The 16503-nt window shown below is 45.8% G+C and overlaps 1 protein-coding gene across 9 annotated transcripts in view; it reads right to left on the bottom strand.

The window, feature by feature from the left end:
- Nucleotides 1-13363, bottom strand: part of PCCB (propionyl-CoA carboxylase subunit beta) — an 87216-nt gene extending 73853 nt beyond the window's left edge. For 7 of the 9 annotated variants that reach the window (XR_679202.4, XR_001713649.4, XR_010155338.1 and 4 more), the window contains exons 1-5: nucleotides 13130-13363; nucleotides 7721-7840; nucleotides 7073-7141; nucleotides 3169-3225; nucleotides 1643-1756 (exon numbers count right to left, since the gene is read on the bottom strand). Coding sequence is in view for 6 of the 9 variants with exons in the window: in XM_009446528.4 (XP_009444803.1) it covers nucleotides 1643-1756; nucleotides 3169-3225; nucleotides 7073-7141; nucleotides 7721-7840; nucleotides 13130-13312 (543 nt within the window). In the remaining 3 variants the exon portion in view is untranslated. Of the gene's footprint in view, nucleotides 1-1642; nucleotides 1757-3168; nucleotides 3226-7072; nucleotides 7142-7720; nucleotides 7841-8278; nucleotides 8787-13129 lie in introns of those variants that run through there. The other 2 variants (XM_063806254.1, XM_063806255.1) reach the window with 1 other exon arrangement.
- Nucleotides 13364-16503: the final 3140 nt, after the last annotated feature.

Here is a 16503-nt window from a genome sequence, read left to right as displayed (position 1 = left end):
TATCAAAATAAAAAGTTACCAAAAAATAACACAGGCAGGAATAAGTGAGTGGAGGTATCAATATGACAAGCAGCATTAGTAAGCAATTAATTAAGCAATGAAGATCTGAAAGTAAAGACTAGCCCTTGAAAACAAAAATTAAAAGCCAGGCGTGGTGACTCACTCCTGTAATCCCAGCACTTTGGGAGGCAAACGCAGGCCAATCGCTTGAGTCCAGAAGTTCAAGATAAGCCTGCGCAGCATGGCAAAACCCCGCCTCTATAAAAAAAATACAAAAAAAAATTCACTGGATGTGGTGGTGCATGCCTGTGGTGCCAGCTATTCAGGAGACTGAGGTGGGATGATCGCTTGAGCCCAGGAGGCTGACGTTGCAGTAGGCAGAGATCATGCCACTGCATTCCAGCCTGGCCAACCAAGACCCTGTCTCTAAATAAATATTAAAAAAAAAAAAAAAAAACCAGCTGGGCGCGGTGGCTCACACCTGTAATCCCAGCACTTTAGGAGGCCGAGGTGGGCGGATCACAAGGTCAGGAGTTCGAGACCAACCTGGCTAATATGGTGAAACCCCGTCTCTACTAAAAATACAAAAATTAGCTGGGCGTGGTGGCGGACGCCCGTAGTCCCAGCCACTCGGGAGGCTGAGGCAGGAGAATCGCTTGAGCCCAGGAGGCAGAGGTTGAAGTGAGCCGAGATCGGGCCACTGCACTCCAACCTGGGAGACAGAGCCAGACTCTGTCTCAAAAAAAAAAAAAACCTCCTCCAGACCCATAAAGATGTATTCAACTAGATGATATTCTAAAATCCAGTCAAGCTCTAAAATGTGGTGGTTTATCACCACGTCTCTGAGGGCTGCTCTTTTGTTTCTAAACAGGAATGACTTCCAGGCCTAAACTGCTTAGGCCAAGCCATCCACAGAAGTAAGCCTGCAGAGCAGGGATGATAAGAGTGGCTGGCCTGATTAAAAACAATGTCTGCCTGTCTCCTTCCTTTCTTCTCCCTGGAAATGTTGCCAGTTTCTGTCTGCAGTATCTCTCTCCCTCATCCCAGCCTCTTACTGTATCTCTCACAAATATCCTTTATACTTCACATAACACATTATTTTATGTTTCTTTTCATTTCTTTCTCTCATAATTTCAGTCTGTAAATAAGCAAAGAGATATCAGTAATGAGGTTCGCCAAATGTTTCTGAATGGTAGGATCTGGGGTGATTTCATTCTTCTTTGCACTGTCGCTTGGACTTTATATAATAATCCTGTAGTGTTTTAACTAAAAAATAAAAAAGGTGCTACATTTTTTAAAACTTCTAATTCAAGCACATCAGTTCATTTTAACTTTTCATATTTCCTCTCCCTTGCTTTCAAAAAAAGAAAAACATTTTCAAGTGCTTTTCCCTTATGAACGATCTTTAACTGTAATTTCCCCTGTGAGTGGCCCTCTGTTAGAAAAAATGAAAACCCTCTCTTCCCACTCTCTCTTGCTTTTCATCTACCCTTCATCCCACCCCCAGTGACACAGAAAGGACCCACAGAACAGATACAATGCGGCAGAGAACAATGAGGAGAGTTGGAGAAGCTCTGGCCAGGCCATGGCTTAGAGAACTTAAGCCCTGTATTTTTTTATTCTCTATTAACAGGTTTCTCACCAGAAAGATGTCTGCATAGCCAGCCAAAGACTCCACTCCCTCTTGGATCCGTGCTCCCCCAGAGTCATTCAGCCCAATCACTGGAGCCCCCACCGTTATGGCCTGGTCCATGATCTGAGACAGCAGAGAAATCTTTTATTGAGACAAATGTTCTTGATATAAAAAACGACATCCACACAATACCAGTGCTTTCTGGAAAACGTTCTGAGTGCACTTTTCAAAACAGGAGGCAGTAACACTGGTTTCACTCCCCATCACGATTGGGTACCTTCATGGAAGACAAAGGACCAGATATTTAATAGGCTGATTAAAGCCCCCAAACACCCAAGAGCCAAAGCACTTCCCATTAGCAGGGGATAAAACAACTCATGGCAACCATTTCTAGAACCACAGGCTCACGTTGTAACGTCTTCCAGCAGCCAGTTTTGTTCCCAGGTACTGCTTTGACAGAACTTACAGTAGACAGAATGGCAAAGTAGTACTTTCATGAAAGCAGATGTTGACCCATCTGTTAATCTGAGGGCAGGCCCGGGCCTGCTTTTACTTCTAATGTGACAGATTTTCCTCATGGGTTAGTAATTCTGACAGCATAATAAGCAATATTCCTACAGTCCTTGACAGTTTAAAAAGCACTTTCACTTCCATTACCTCATTTACCCATCATAACAGAGGGAGTAAAATGAGAAAAATTAAGAAGGTTTAAAAGTTAAGTGACTGGCCCAAGGTCTCAGGAGTAATACATGACAGGACCACGTCTATAATCCAGATGTTCCAGTTACTAGTAGCTCCAACTTTAATTCCAAAATTCTCTATTATTTATAGTTTTATTCCTCTCCAGAGCATCTAATCTCTAGCAGTAGTTTTTAAATATCAGCATACAATGCTCGCACTGTTCTTTACCTTCTAGCACCTGGCCCTTCCACCTAGATAAGAGGTTCTTCACTTGAAATCCTCAGAACCCCAAGAGGTCTGTGAACGGGAGTCCATGAACTTGAACAGGAAAAAATTTACATCTTTACTAACGCTAGCTGATCGTTAACATTTCTCTTCATTATTGATATAGGCAATGAGCCTCAGTATTAGAAATATCTGTGACTTTGCCATTATTAGAAGCCACAGATATTTTTACGTCCTATTAAAGTTGTTGCAGATACCCTGAAATATTTCACCTTTGACTACTTTGAAATTACGGTAGTTACTAGATCTACTGCTAAATCTTGTTATTAAATGCATTAACAAGGGAGCACGTATATTCTAAATGTGGTTTTTAAAAACATTTTTAATCCTTTAAAATCCTACAAATTTTATTTTAGGCATGTAAAAACAGGAGGGTCCAGGCTTTGCCAGCCCATGGAAGAGATCCATGGTACAAAAATTGTTATGCACCCCTTCAGGTTGGTAGCACATCTTGCATACCTCTGCCCTACCCCAAGTACCTAGCTCAGTGTCTTGTACCCCAAACATACTCAATAAGCACTATGTAACTGAGGAAAGCAATGGATTGAATTTGAGTATTAAACACTTACTTTGCAGATCTTTTGGGCATGTGCTCCTGACAGACTGCCTCCAAAAACTGTAAAATCCTAAAAAGAAAATACAAATCAGCAAGTCAAATATAGTGACTGGCTAGAGATGAAAACCCAGTGGGAGGAAGAAATAGAAAATTCACAGATAAAAGTTTTTAGGCCAGGCGTGGTGGCTCATGCCTGTAATCCCAACACTTTGGGAGGCCAAGGCAGGTGGATGGCTTGAGTCCAGGAGTCTGAGACCAGCCTGGGCGACATGGCAGAAGCCTGTATCTGCAAAAAATATAGAAAAAAGTTAGCTGCGCATGGTGGCACATGCCTGGAATCCCAGCTACTCGGGAGGCTGAGGCAGGAGGATTGCTTGATCCCTGGAGACAGAGGCTTCAGTGAGTTGAGACAGCACCACTGTATTCCAGCCTACGCAACAGAGCAAGACCCTGTCTCAAAACAAAACAAAACAAAAAAAGTTGCCCGGGCATGGTGGCTCGCGCCTGTAATCCCAAGACTTTGAGAGGCCAAGGCAGGAGGATCACTTGAGGTCAAGAGTTCCAGACCAGCCTGGCCAACATGGTGAAACCCCATCTCTACTAAAATATAAAAATTAGCTGAGCGTGGTGGTGTGTGCCTGTAATCCCAGCTACTCAGGAGGCTGAGGCAGGAGAATCACTTGAATCCAAGAGGCGGAGGCTGCAGTGGGCAGAGATTGCACCAGTGCACTCCAGCCTGGGCGACAGAGCGACACTCTGTATTTAAAAAAATACATACATACAGTTTTTAAAGCATTTTCAGAAGTTTAAAAAATTAGAAAAAAAGTCTGATTTATAGATTATTCCATAGAATAAAATATCTTAAAGGAAGTTCATGAATTGTCAAGAGCAAAAGAGCTAGTCTTTGCTCTACAAAAATGATTTGAAAGGAAAAAAAAGAAATGATTTGCAGTTCTGAAGGAAAACCTATCACACAGAATTAACTCTAATATCAGATTCTATGGATATCAAACAGTCAAGCACTTCTGTTTTTAAGAAATATTTACTGTTTTATTTTACTTATTATTTTGAGACCAAGTCTTGCTCTGTCACCCAGGCTGGAGTGCAGTGGCGTAATCTTGGCTCACTGTATCCTCCGCCTCCCAGGTTCAAGTGATTCTCCTGCCTCAGCCTCCCGAGTAGCTGGGATTACAGGCACGTGCCACCAGGCCCAGCTAATTTTTGTATTTTTATTAGAGACAGTTTTGCCATGTTGGCTAGGCCAGTTTCAAACTCCTGGCCTCAAGTGATCCACCCACCTCGGCCTCCCAAAGTGCTGAGATGACAAGCGGGAGCCACTGTGCCCAGCCTATTATTTGCTGTTTTAAAAAGAAAGGTTAAAAAACAAGAATCAGAGCTCTCACTGCTTCTTCTGCTTATGGATCTTCATTATGTTCAGATGTAAAGGGCTTATTGTGGGCATAACCTCTCCTAAAACCCCCTCAAAAAGACAGTTGGGAATTAAGAACAGAATCAGCTGTGAGAATAAGAACAAGGAGATAATAGCATAGGAAGGATTAAACAAATTTGGGGGGAACTGAAAGCACAAGAAAATACCTGATTTAGAGGGAGAGAATGGAAGCTTACACACCTGCAGTGGGGGTAATCAAGGAGAAGACAACCCAGGAACCATGGAAAGTGGAGGTGAGAAGGAGGCTGAAAGCAGAGACTAACAGAAGTCTCTGTTAGAAGCAGTTAGACCCCACAGGGCCTCTCCTTCACCTTGAGAGGAGAGAGAATGTTTGTTCTCTAAAGGAAATTAACCAGAAGGGTTCTAAACTCACAATCGCTAGCCTAAAAGAGGAAAAGGTGAGGCTGAAAACATGCAAGATTAGGAGCCTATACACTGAATGAGTGCTGGCCCCTTTTTTTCTCTCCCCCTCAGAATACACCAACAGCCAATTATCAGGCAAGGGACTGAGGAGGCTCCCCAGAAGAACAGAAGCTCCCCAGAAAAAGTACCTAAGATATTAACATCTTAGAGATCACTATTAAAAAACACTAGCTCATCACTCCCTACCCTCAGTATCCTTCAGGGCCTGTCTCAATTGCCCCATTGTTCCTAAAGCTTTCCTCAACCCTGGATGTGATTTTCCCTTGTCTTGGGTCTACAGCATTTGCCTGGAACCTCTCACTCCATGTGCTCTGTAGTTACATCTGTTCTGTGCCATTCTGCCTATAAAATGATTCGCTTCTTCAGGGTGGGAACTCTCGTCTCAGTCATCTCCACCTTCTCCTCACTCCCACCCTACCACATGAGCATAAGAGGTGCTCAAAAGTATCAATTCAGTGAATTTTTCCATCTGCTTAATAGTGGTGAGTGAACACCATGTCCAGAAAACATCTTTCTTTGTTCTATCTCTCTTTTCAATGGTTCCTTCTGTACAAGTTTTTCTCAGCTCTCATAAATTGCACAAAACAAAGAAATGTGATTCCTTCTATTTTGGCATTTGGTAGACCAATTTATAACAGTTTTAAAACATTTCAAAGGTAATTTAATTGGTAAATGCATACTAACTACGACAGATTTTAAATTAACCAAGTATAACTATTTTATTATTTTTTTGTTTGAGATGGAGTCTCACTCTGCCGCCCAGGCTCGAGTGCAGTGGCGCAAACTCGGCTCACTGCAACCTCCGCCTCCCAGGTTCAAGCGATTCTCCTGCCTCAGCCTCCCAAGTAGCTGGGATTACAGGCACCCACAACACCCAGCTAATTTTTGTGTTTTTAGTAGAGATGGAGTTTCGCCATGTTGGCCAGCTGGTCTCAAACTCCTGACCTCAGGTGATCCACCCATCTCAGCCTCCCAAAGTACTGGGACTACAGGCATGAGCCACCACGCCTAGCCAATTTTAATATCAAACTTTAGGTCTGTAAAAAGACCTAAGCATTTTAAATTATATACATATTTCCACCTCTGGAGAGAAAAAAGTCAAATCCAAAATAGTACACAACATATTCTGTGTTAGTTTTCTATTACCGCTATAACAAATTAATATAAATTCAGTGCCTTGAAACAACACAAATGTATTATCTTATAGTTCTATAATTTAGAAGTGCTACACAGGATTGACTGGGCTAAAATTAAGGTTGGCAGGACTGTGCTCCCTTCTGGAGGCTCCAGGGGAAAATGTGTTTTCTTGCCTTTACCAGCTCCTAGAGACCATGGGCACTCCTTTGCTGATGGTCCCCTTCTCCCATCTTCAAAGCCAGGTACTGCAGATCATGTCCTTCTCATATCACATCCTTATAAGCTCCTCTTCTACCTCCCTCTTCCACTTTTAAGGACCCTGTGATTATATTGGGCCCACCTGGATAAATCAGGTTACTCTCCCTATCGCAAGGCCAGCTGATTAACAACCTTCATTCCCTTTTGCGTGTAAAATAACATATTGATAGCTTTGGCTATGTGTGTGAACAAACTGTATCTGTCTTGAGGCACCCTGATAAAATTTTCTGAACATATTCATGAAAGCCCAAAGCTCAGGGGGACTCTGGTTCTGAGAGTCAAGTCCCCTTTGCGAGGCTGCACCCACTGCACTCTCTCTAGTCCACATACACTGCCCAGGACACAGATGCCCTACAGGCACACACCCAACCCTGCCAAGAGGAATCTCATTCACTTGGAATAAATTCCTGGTTCTTGGGATACCTTTGTACAAGGCTAGTGCCCTGTGATCCCCCCCAAAACAGACTAAGGACTCTTCCTAAGTAAAAAACACACAATATTCTGGAAATACGCACTGAAAAGCAAAGCAAATCCCTCACTTTCCCCAAACTACAAGCAAGTTTTCATTCCCCAAGATTGGCTTCTTTCACATATTTTCCTCTTGGCTCTGCCCTCCAAGAAAGTTCAGACGATTGGAGTTATGAAATACCTGACTGAAGACATAAACCAATCTTCCATTGATTCGGCCTCGTCCAGTGACCACGCTGTCTCCAGGAAACTACCAGAAAAATGCAAAAATAAAGGTTAAAAAATCCAAATACTTCTTCTAATGAGTTTGGCCACTATGCCTCAATGAAAGACAAAAACAAAACCCAAATTCCTAAAACGTCAATATGAACAAGGAACATGAAGGAATCCCACCCCACTTTCCCAGCTCTACAACAGCAAGCACAGGGCTACTACTTCATCAATAGGAGTGAATGGCACTGTCATCTTAGGCCTTATGTACCCTCCTAAAAGCAAAATAATCAAGACCCAGGGCCACCACTTCTCTATGCTTACATGAAGGAGGACGTATAAAGAAACACAAGGCAGGGTACGGTGGCTCACGCCTGTAGTCCCAACACTTTGGGAGTCCGAGGTCGGTGGATTGCTTGAAGCCAGGAGTTCAAGGCCAGCCTGACCAACATGGCGAAAGCCCATCTCTACTAAAAATACAAAAATTATCTGGGCTTGATGTCTGCAGTGCCTCTGCAGAGGACTTCAGATAAAAGCCTTATAGATTTATTATTATTCTAGTGGGTAGGCCAGCTGAGCCACACCTAAAAAGTGTTCACACCACCATTTGAACAAATACCTTATTCTTATCAGCAGCCATTCCAAAATCTGCACATCTGTGTTCCACAAACATGTCGCTCTCAACAAAGCTGCCAGGGTCCAGCAAGAGACTGATCCTCTCCCTGGCTGTTAGCTTTCCCTACAATGGAACAAAGATCACTCAGTGATGTCATCACAGACAATTTAGTAAGCAAAGCAAGGGCTGTTCATGGGAGGGCTTGAAGGGCAGATTTGCCCGTTCATCTCAATGCAAGTACTTTCATTCTATCCAACCTGCCCAAGGCAGATAGGTGTTATTAGTAGACTTTAGATGACATGGAAATCAGGACAGACAGTGTGCGCCAGAAGCCACCCAACTGTGGAAGATGAATAAGGAAATAGGACGAGGAAAAGGTAGAGAGAAGTGGGGATAAGGACAACCTGACCCTGGAACACAATTAATTAGTTCCACAAATACTTACTGGAGACCTAAGGAGCCATAAAAAGAATGTAGAAGCAGGTGGTGGAAACTAAAGCAGGCTTAGTGAAGGATCTGACACAGGTTTTTTCTAGGGAGACCTACAGAAGCACACCTCACCTCACGAGGGTCCCTGCTGCTCCCAGCTCCCACCTCAAGGACACGCTACTTCCTGGTTCTTCTCCTGCCTCCTCTGTGGGCTTCTCCTTCTCCTACTATCCTATCCCCTGTTTAGGGACCCCACACCTGACAGTGACACTGTGACACAGAGATGACCCCACAGCAGGGAGTGGCTGAGTAGAAGGGGAGTGGGACACAAAATGCTAAAGAGCTCACTTGAGAAGAGTTTAAAAATGCTTCTTTGGGCCGGGCACAGTGGTTCACGCCTGTAATCCCAGCACTTTGAGAGGCAGAGGCGGGTGGATCACAAGGTCAGGAGATCGAGACCAGCCTGACCAACATGGAGAAACCCCATCTCTATTAAAAGATACAAAATAAGCCGGGTGTGGTGGCATGCGCCTGTCTTCCCAGCTACTCAGGAGGCTGACGCAGAAGAATCGCTTGAACCCGGGAGGAAGAGCTTGCAGTGAGCTGAGATTGTGCACCATTGCACTCCAGCCTGGGCGACAAAGTGAAACTCCGTCTCAGAAAAAAAAAGCTTCTTTGAGGAGATGAGGTCAGAGCTCTCAATCTACCAAGAGCCTCGGCTGGGCACAGTGGCTCACACCTGTAATCCCAGCACTTTGGGAGGCTGAGACGAGCATCGCTTGAGCCCAGGAGTTTGAGACCAGCTGGACAACATGGCAAAACCTGGTCTCTACTGAAAAATACAAAAATTAGCTGGGAGTGGTGGCACGTGCCTGTAATCCCAGCTACTCAAGAGGCTGAGGCAGGAGAATCACTTGAACCTGGGAAGCGGAGGTTGTGGTGAGCTGTGATCACTCCACCGTGCTCCAGCCTGAACAACAAAGTGAGAACCTGTCTTTAAAAAAAAAAAAAAAAAAAAAAAGCTAGGCGCAGTGGCTCACACCTGTAATCCCAGCACTTTGGGAGGCCAAGGCAGGCGGATCATGAGGTCAGGAGATCGAGACCATCCTGGCTAACACGGCGAAACCCTATCTCTACTAAAAATACAAAAAAAATTAGCTGGGCTTGGTAGCACCTACCTGTAGTCCCAGCTACTCGGGAGGCTGAGGCAAGAGAATCGCTTGAACCCAGGGGGCAGGGGTTGCAGTGAGCCAAGATCGCACCACTGTACTCCAGCCTGGGTGACAGGGTGAGACACTGTCTCAAAAAACAAAAACAAACAAAAAAAAGCCTCCATTGCTTGGGCTCCCAAGCTCTCAGCCCCAAGCAAATACCCTAGCCTACCGTCCCCTTCCCCAACAACAACAAAAAAAACCACATACCTCAAATTGGCTATTATTTCCCCCTTAGGAAAGTAGCCAAAGCTGGTGAGGTTGTGTTTAAAAAAACAAACAAAAACCAGGCAATCCTATACACTGTCACGTAAAGTAGAATAAGTTTTTAGGAAACCAACTTGGCAACATATATACAGATTTTTAAAACATATTTATACTGACCAGGCACTGCGGCTCACACCTGTAATCCCAGCACTTTGGAAGGCCAAGGTGGGAGGACTGCTTGAGCCCAGGAGTTGAGACCAGCCTGGGCAACAAAGCGAGACTCTGTCTCTACCAAAAAATAAAATAAAATAAAATAACTAGCAGGGTAGGAGGCTGAAGTGGGAGGATCACTGGAGCCCAGAGGTCGAGGATGCAGTAAGCCATGATTACACCACTGCCCTCCAGCCTGGGTGACAGAGTAAGACCCTGTCTCAAGAAAAAAAAAAAAAAAAAAAAGTCTGTCATCCCAGCACTTTGGGAGGCCGAGATGGGAGGATCACCTGAGGTCAAAAGTTAGAGATCAGCCTGCTCAACATGGTGAAACCCCGTCTCTACTAAAAATACAAAAATTAGCCAGGTGTGGTGGCACGTGCCTGTAATCCCAGCTACTCAAGAGGCTAACGCAGGAGAATCACTTGAACCTGGGAAGCAGAGGTTGTAGTGAGCCACGATCACTCCACCGCACTCCAGCCTGAGCAACAAGGTGAGACCCTGTCTTAAGAAAAAAAAAAGAGGCCATGTGCAGTGGCTCACGCCTGTAATCCCAACACTTTGGGAGGCCGAGGCAGACGGATCACGAGGTCAGGAGATCGAGACCATCCTGGCTAACATGGTGAAACCCCGTCTCTACTAAAACTACAAAAAATATAGCCGGGTGTGGTGGTGGGCACCCGTAGTCCCAGCTACTCAGGAGGCTGAGGCAGGAGAACGGCATGAACCCGGGAGGCGGAGCTTGCAGTGAGCCAAGACCGCGCCACTGCACTCCAGCCTGGGCGACAGAGCAAGACTCTATCTAAAAAAAAAAAAAAAAAAAAAAAAAAATCCTCCATTGCTTGGACTCCCAAGCTCTCAACCCGAGGCAAATACCCTAGCCTACTGTCCTATCCCCCCCTCCCCGAAAAAAACAAAAACAAACAAAAAATACCTCAAATTGGCTATTATTTTCCCCTTAGGAAAGTAGCCAAAGCTGGTGAGGTTGCATTTAAAAAAAAAAAAAAAAAAAACAAAAAACAGGCAATCCTATACACTGTCATGTAAAGTAGAGTAAGTTCTCAGGAAACCAATTTGGCAACATATATACAGATTTTTAAAATATATTTATACTGACCAGGCACTGCGGCTCACACCTGTAATCCCAGCACTTTGGAAGGCCAAGGTGGGAGGACTGCTTGAGCCCAGGAGTTGAGACCAGCCTGGGCAACAAAGCGAGACTCTGTCTCTACCAAAAAAAAAAAAAAAAAATTAGCTGGGTAGGAGGCTGAAGTGGAAGGATCACTGGAGCCCAGAAGGTCAAGGATGCAGTAAGCCATGATTACACCACTGCCCTCCAGCCTGGGTGACAGAGTAAGACCCTGTCTCAAGGAAAAAAAAAAAAATTCTGTCATCCCAGCACTTTGGGAGGCAGACGCGGGTGGGTCACCTGAGGTCAGGAGTTCAAGACCAGCCTGGCCAACATGGTGAAACCCCATCTCTACTAAAAATACAAAAATTAGCCAGATGTGGTGACACATACCTGTAACCCCAGGTACTCTGGAGGCTGAGGCAGGAGAATTGCTTGAAGCTGGGAAGCAGAAGTTGCAGTGAGCTGCTGCACTCTAGCCTGGGCAACAGAGTGAACTCTGTCTCAAAAAAAATAAATAAACTTACACCCTTTGACCCACTAATTCCTCTTCTGGGAAAATCTACGGAAATGGTCAAAAATTGTTTTAAAAGGGGTGCAGGGCCGGGTGCAGTGGCTCACACCCGTAATCCCAACACTTTGGGACGCCAAGGTGGGTGAATCACTTGAGGTCAGGCGTACAAGCCTGGCCTGGCCAACATGGTGAAACCCTGTCTCTGCTAAAAATACAAAAAAAAAAGTTGCCAGGCATGGTCGTGGGCACCTGTAATCCCAGCTACTTGGGAGGCTGAGGCAGGAGAATAGCTTGAACCTGGGAGGCAGAGGTTGCAATGAGCCAAGATCGCACCATGGCACTCCAGTTTGGGCAACAAGAGCAAAACTCCGTATCAAAACATAAAAATAAAAAGGGGTGCAGGAGGGGGTTCATATTAAATCTGCCTCCTAAGTCAACTTTGGCAAAAGAAAAACAGCTTCTAGAGGCTTCATCTAAACCTAGTAGGATCTACCTGGGAAAGGGCTAGGCGATGTTCCAGGGAAGAATTGAGCAATAGGCCCCAACAGAAAGAGTGTACAGGAGCACTGACAGGCCTTTCCAGAGGATGATCTAACATCTCCCTCAGCCCTAACAGAGTAGGTTAGAAGTAGCCCCAGGGGAGAGAAAGCACTCCTAGCACCACAAACCATCACTAAATTTACATTTCACTCTCAAGTGTCAAAAGGAACTGTTACCTTTGGACCCTTGTCAAATGCGAATTTATGACATCTGAATCAATATTAGACAAATATAGAGCTGTTCAAATCTCCTCACTTTAAGACCCCATCCCTCCCCCAGTGCCTCCCTCATGGTTGTGAGTTGTGCCTGAATACTCTTCATGTGTAAGAGTTTCACTTCTGCACCTTCCCGTTGGTTAATTCGTTCAGCACAACGGTCCAGACTCACCCACCAGTCACGGACACACTGGGCAAGCCTGGTTTCAAGTCAGGGGTCACCTCTCCAAAATGGGCCGCCCAGCTTATCTCTGAAGGCCAGCTGGATTCTCGCCTCAAAACCCAGGCGGTGGGTGGCAGTGTTTCAGCTGCTCAGTCCAGCCAAACATCGAGAGTAGCCTGCGCACTCCCAGAAAGGCCACCTGCTTCCGACACGTGCCTTTGCTACCCATCAAGGCGAGGCATGCTAAGGCCCTAAAGAGCTCGACCAGGCATTCTGCGGGCAGAAGTTCCACAAGTTCCCTGCACGCGCACATCCCCCACTTCATGTTAGTGGAGTATGCCCAAGTTCAGTTTTCCTGCTTCCACAAAGGAGAAAGAATCTACCATCACTCTTTCATGGGGCACGAGAATAAGCACATGGTTTTTACTGAGCGCCTATCGTTTTGCTATCTATGGTCTAACGATACGCTTGTGAAGGAAGAATTATTATTAAAATGACCCACAGAGATTTAATAAGTTGCCCAAAAGCTTATGTTAAGTGGTGAGCTGGCTAGAGACGAGCCAGATCCGTCTAAATCCCAAGGGTTAAACAGTGTGAAAAAGCACACAGGTGCTTCTGCTGGTTATACCCGCCTCCACGAGAAACGCTACAGGTTTTCAAGGTGAACACCCTTGCTCCGGCCCCTCCAGGCACCGTGCGGATTGGCAGGGAGGCCTCGGACGCCGCAAGCCGGGCACGCTGTGATAGGTCGCGGACGCCAGGGGCGGGACTCACTTAGGCCCCTCAGGACTCACTCGCTTGTGCTGCGCGTCAATACGGCGTTGGCCTCCTCCCAGCAGCGCGGTCCGGCGCTTGTTTTCGATGCGTTCGTTAACAGAGGTGGCCTGGCTGCAAAGGCTGCGCACCGCGGCGCGGAGACCGCTCGCCAGAACGCTGAGCCTTGCCCCGGCCGCCGCCACCCGTAATGCCGCCGCCATTTTTGCTGTGCCGGCGCGTCCCCTACCGGCGCAGCTGAGTACGCATGTGCATAAAGCGTGGGTACGGCGCTTGCGCAGCATCGGCTGGCTGTGGGGAGCCGCGGGGGCTGGACTACAGAACCTGCTTGGGAGTAAGGCATGAGAGTTCGAGACCCAATGCTGCCCGAGGAGGGTCGCGCAGAGAAAAAGTACAGGGCCTGCCTGGCTGCACAAAAAAGGGACATAGTCCTTGCTCTTCTCTGACCACCTAGACCCTTAACTTTGTCGTCCCACTTCCTACAGAAAATGATTATAAGATTTAACCAACATTTATTAAGCATTGTGCCAGGTGTTGCTTTTTGCACTTACCATGCACTAGCTTACTATCTGGATTTCACAGATGAGGTAAATGAAGCACAGAGAGATGAGTGATTTGATCAAGAGGCAAGACTGAGGCGGAGGTAGGTGAGCCCAGGAGCCCAAGACCAGCCTGAGCAATATAGTAAGACCCCACCTCTACAAAAAAAATTAAAAATTAGCTGGGCATGGCGGCTTGCACCTGTGACCCCAGCTACTCGGGAGGCTAAGGCGGCAGGATGGCTTGGCCCAGGAGGTCGAGGCTGCAGTGAGCCGTGATTGCATCACTGCACTCCAGCCTGGGCAAAACCCTGTCTCAAAAAAAATAAAAATAAAAATAAAAAAAGCCAAGACTGACAATGTGGTTGGCCAGGATTCAAACTCAGAGACCTATCATTAATATGTGCCAGATAATGAGCACAGGACCCTTAACCTCTAATCAGTAGTTCTCAAAGTATGGATCCCATTAAAGAAAAAACTATTCGTGACACTTAATTATTCATGTTTAAGAATGGTAAGGCAAACTTTATTCAGGCCCAATCTGACAGAGGTAGGGATAGAGTTTTGCCGTAAGTCAGAGCGATTGGGCTGAATATAGCAAAGTGGTAATTTATAGCTAAGGGGCAGTGTGTGGAAGTCAGTGGATGGAAAATTACTAAGAGGAAACATTGGCGGGGAATCTGGCTAAATTGACCTAACAGGATTCCTGCCCAAGGCAGGTCAGGGTAACTGAACATCACCTGGGGGATGGTGGCGGTATGGGTCAAAACCAGATATGGAGAGTAATCAGATATCAAGAATGGAGGATTCTGGCTAAACTGACTTGGCAAGTTTCTTGCTAAAATGGAATTCCACAAGGAAAAACATGGGAGCCCACGCTCAGGCCTAGTCAAAGAGAGAGCTCAGAAGAGCCTGACCAATGTTTGATCAAGGAGGGAATCTTGTCAATCCAGCAACTTCAGTATCACCTGGGAGTGAGTTGGAAATGCAAGCTCGAATTCTCAGAGCTTACTCCAGACCTTTAAATCAGAAACTCTGGGGCTGGGGCCAGCCATCTGTTTTAGCAGATGACCTTTAGGTGATTCTGATCTGCTTGCTAAAGTTTAAGAACCACTGCTCTAGGAATTTGGAATTGTACTGTTGAGAGCTTGACCATTTGTTTCTCCCACTAACAGGCAGGTCTTCAAAACAAAGAACATGGTTTATATTTCTCATTTTTAGCCACAGAAAACTGCTAAAGTTGATCATGAGCCCTTCCCAGATCCAGCTCATAGCCAGGGCCTTTCATAAAGTGCAAATTCTGACCTATGACCTTAATGTTAATGCAATTCAACTCAAAACATTTTTGAGCACCTACCATGTGCCAAGAACTAAACATCAGTACTGATTGCGTTTCCTAGAGTAGGAACTGTTCATCTAGATAGAGAGGGCAGCTTAGAGGCCAAAGCCTCTTGGCTAGGCAAAGCCCACCTGTATCTGTATAACTCCGTAATGGGTACTCTTGACCTTGCATTTGGGTCCTTGCTTTAAAGACTTTACCAACCTAGAGAGGCAGATGGACAACCTAGAGAGGCAGATTGCCTTGGGAGCACAAGAGAGAATTTGAGTAAGGCTGAGTGTGTTGGGGAGAGTTTCTCCAAGAAAGCATCCATATGCCAGGGAACAGAAGCAGTGTGAGCAAAGGCCTGGCATGTTCAGATTCACATACACAGATACACACACATACTTTGTTGTGTTCCCAGCTTTTGGGGAAATGGTGGTAAATGAGACTGGAAAGTGAGAATGGCATTAGATTGTGAAGAGTTTTTTCATGTCCAGAAATTGGGACTTGCTTTTGGCCTGGGGGCAGTTGGACTCCCTTGTCCCACAGTGCCTTGTAGGTTCCTTACATAAAGCACATCTCACACTGTGTTAAAATTGTTTAGCTGTCTTCCTAGACAGACTCTCCAGCCAGAGGTCAGGGACTGCAGCTGATTTGCTCACCACTGTGGTCCCAGCACCTGGAACAAGGCCCAACGCAGAGAAGGCCTTTAGAATGTATTTGTGAAATTGAATCGAGCTAGCAAGTAGGCAATTGCATGTGAGTCCAGAGGTTTTCGCCCCCTCCTCTATGTCTTTTCAGGCTCTGAAACCTGCTCAGGTATCATCTCCTCCATGCAGTCTATCCTGATCCTCAGAAGCAAGGAAATTTTTCTTATTTAACTTTAGATAACCAGTGCTTAGTAGAAAACCCAACACAGGGAGGCTCACTGAACCTAACTGCTTCCTCCAGCTAGTCCTCTCTCCCTCCACTTCTTTCTCACTGTCCTAATGCCCTGCCTATGGGCACTCCATAGTTCTATAGATCTGTAATGTTATTCCTCAGACCTCACATGCAAGCTCCAGCTTGGGGCAGGTGGGTGGGGGTAGGAGGAAGTTGGAGGTAGGAGGCAATTATCCAGTAATTGCCCTTTAATACCACTATGCTCCAGGCTGCTTTCCTGTCCTTAGTCCCCCCACGGGTTGCTGTGTTTGAGTTTTTTTCTCCATTGTGAGACAGGAGTCACCCTGATCTTTTCGTTTTCTCACTTTCTGAGACAGTAGAGCTGAAAATTTGGAGTCAACACCTGGGTACAAATCTTGCTTCTGCCCTGAATTCCTGGATAACACAGGGTCATTCACCTAAGGATCTCAGTTTCCTCTGTAAAAGTGGAGAGGGGGTGATCTGTGAAACCCTTGTGTTCTGAGTTTGTTACCCATGACATAATAACAAGAGCCCAGTCATTGGTGTTAGACTGTCCTGAGGTTAGTTCCAACTCTGCCAGTTACCTCTGTGTGACTTGGACAACTTGGCCTCAGTTTCCTCTTCTGTAAAA

Source organism: Pan troglodytes, chromosome 2, assembly GCF_028858775.2.
Source record: "Pan troglodytes isolate AG18354 chromosome 2, NHGRI_mPanTro3-v2.0_pri, whole genome shotgun sequence".
NCBI lineage: Eukaryota > Metazoa > Chordata > Mammalia > Primates > Hominidae > Pan > Pan troglodytes.
Note: the sequence above shows the minus strand (reverse complement) of the source record. Positions and strands in the feature narration are given on the sequence as shown.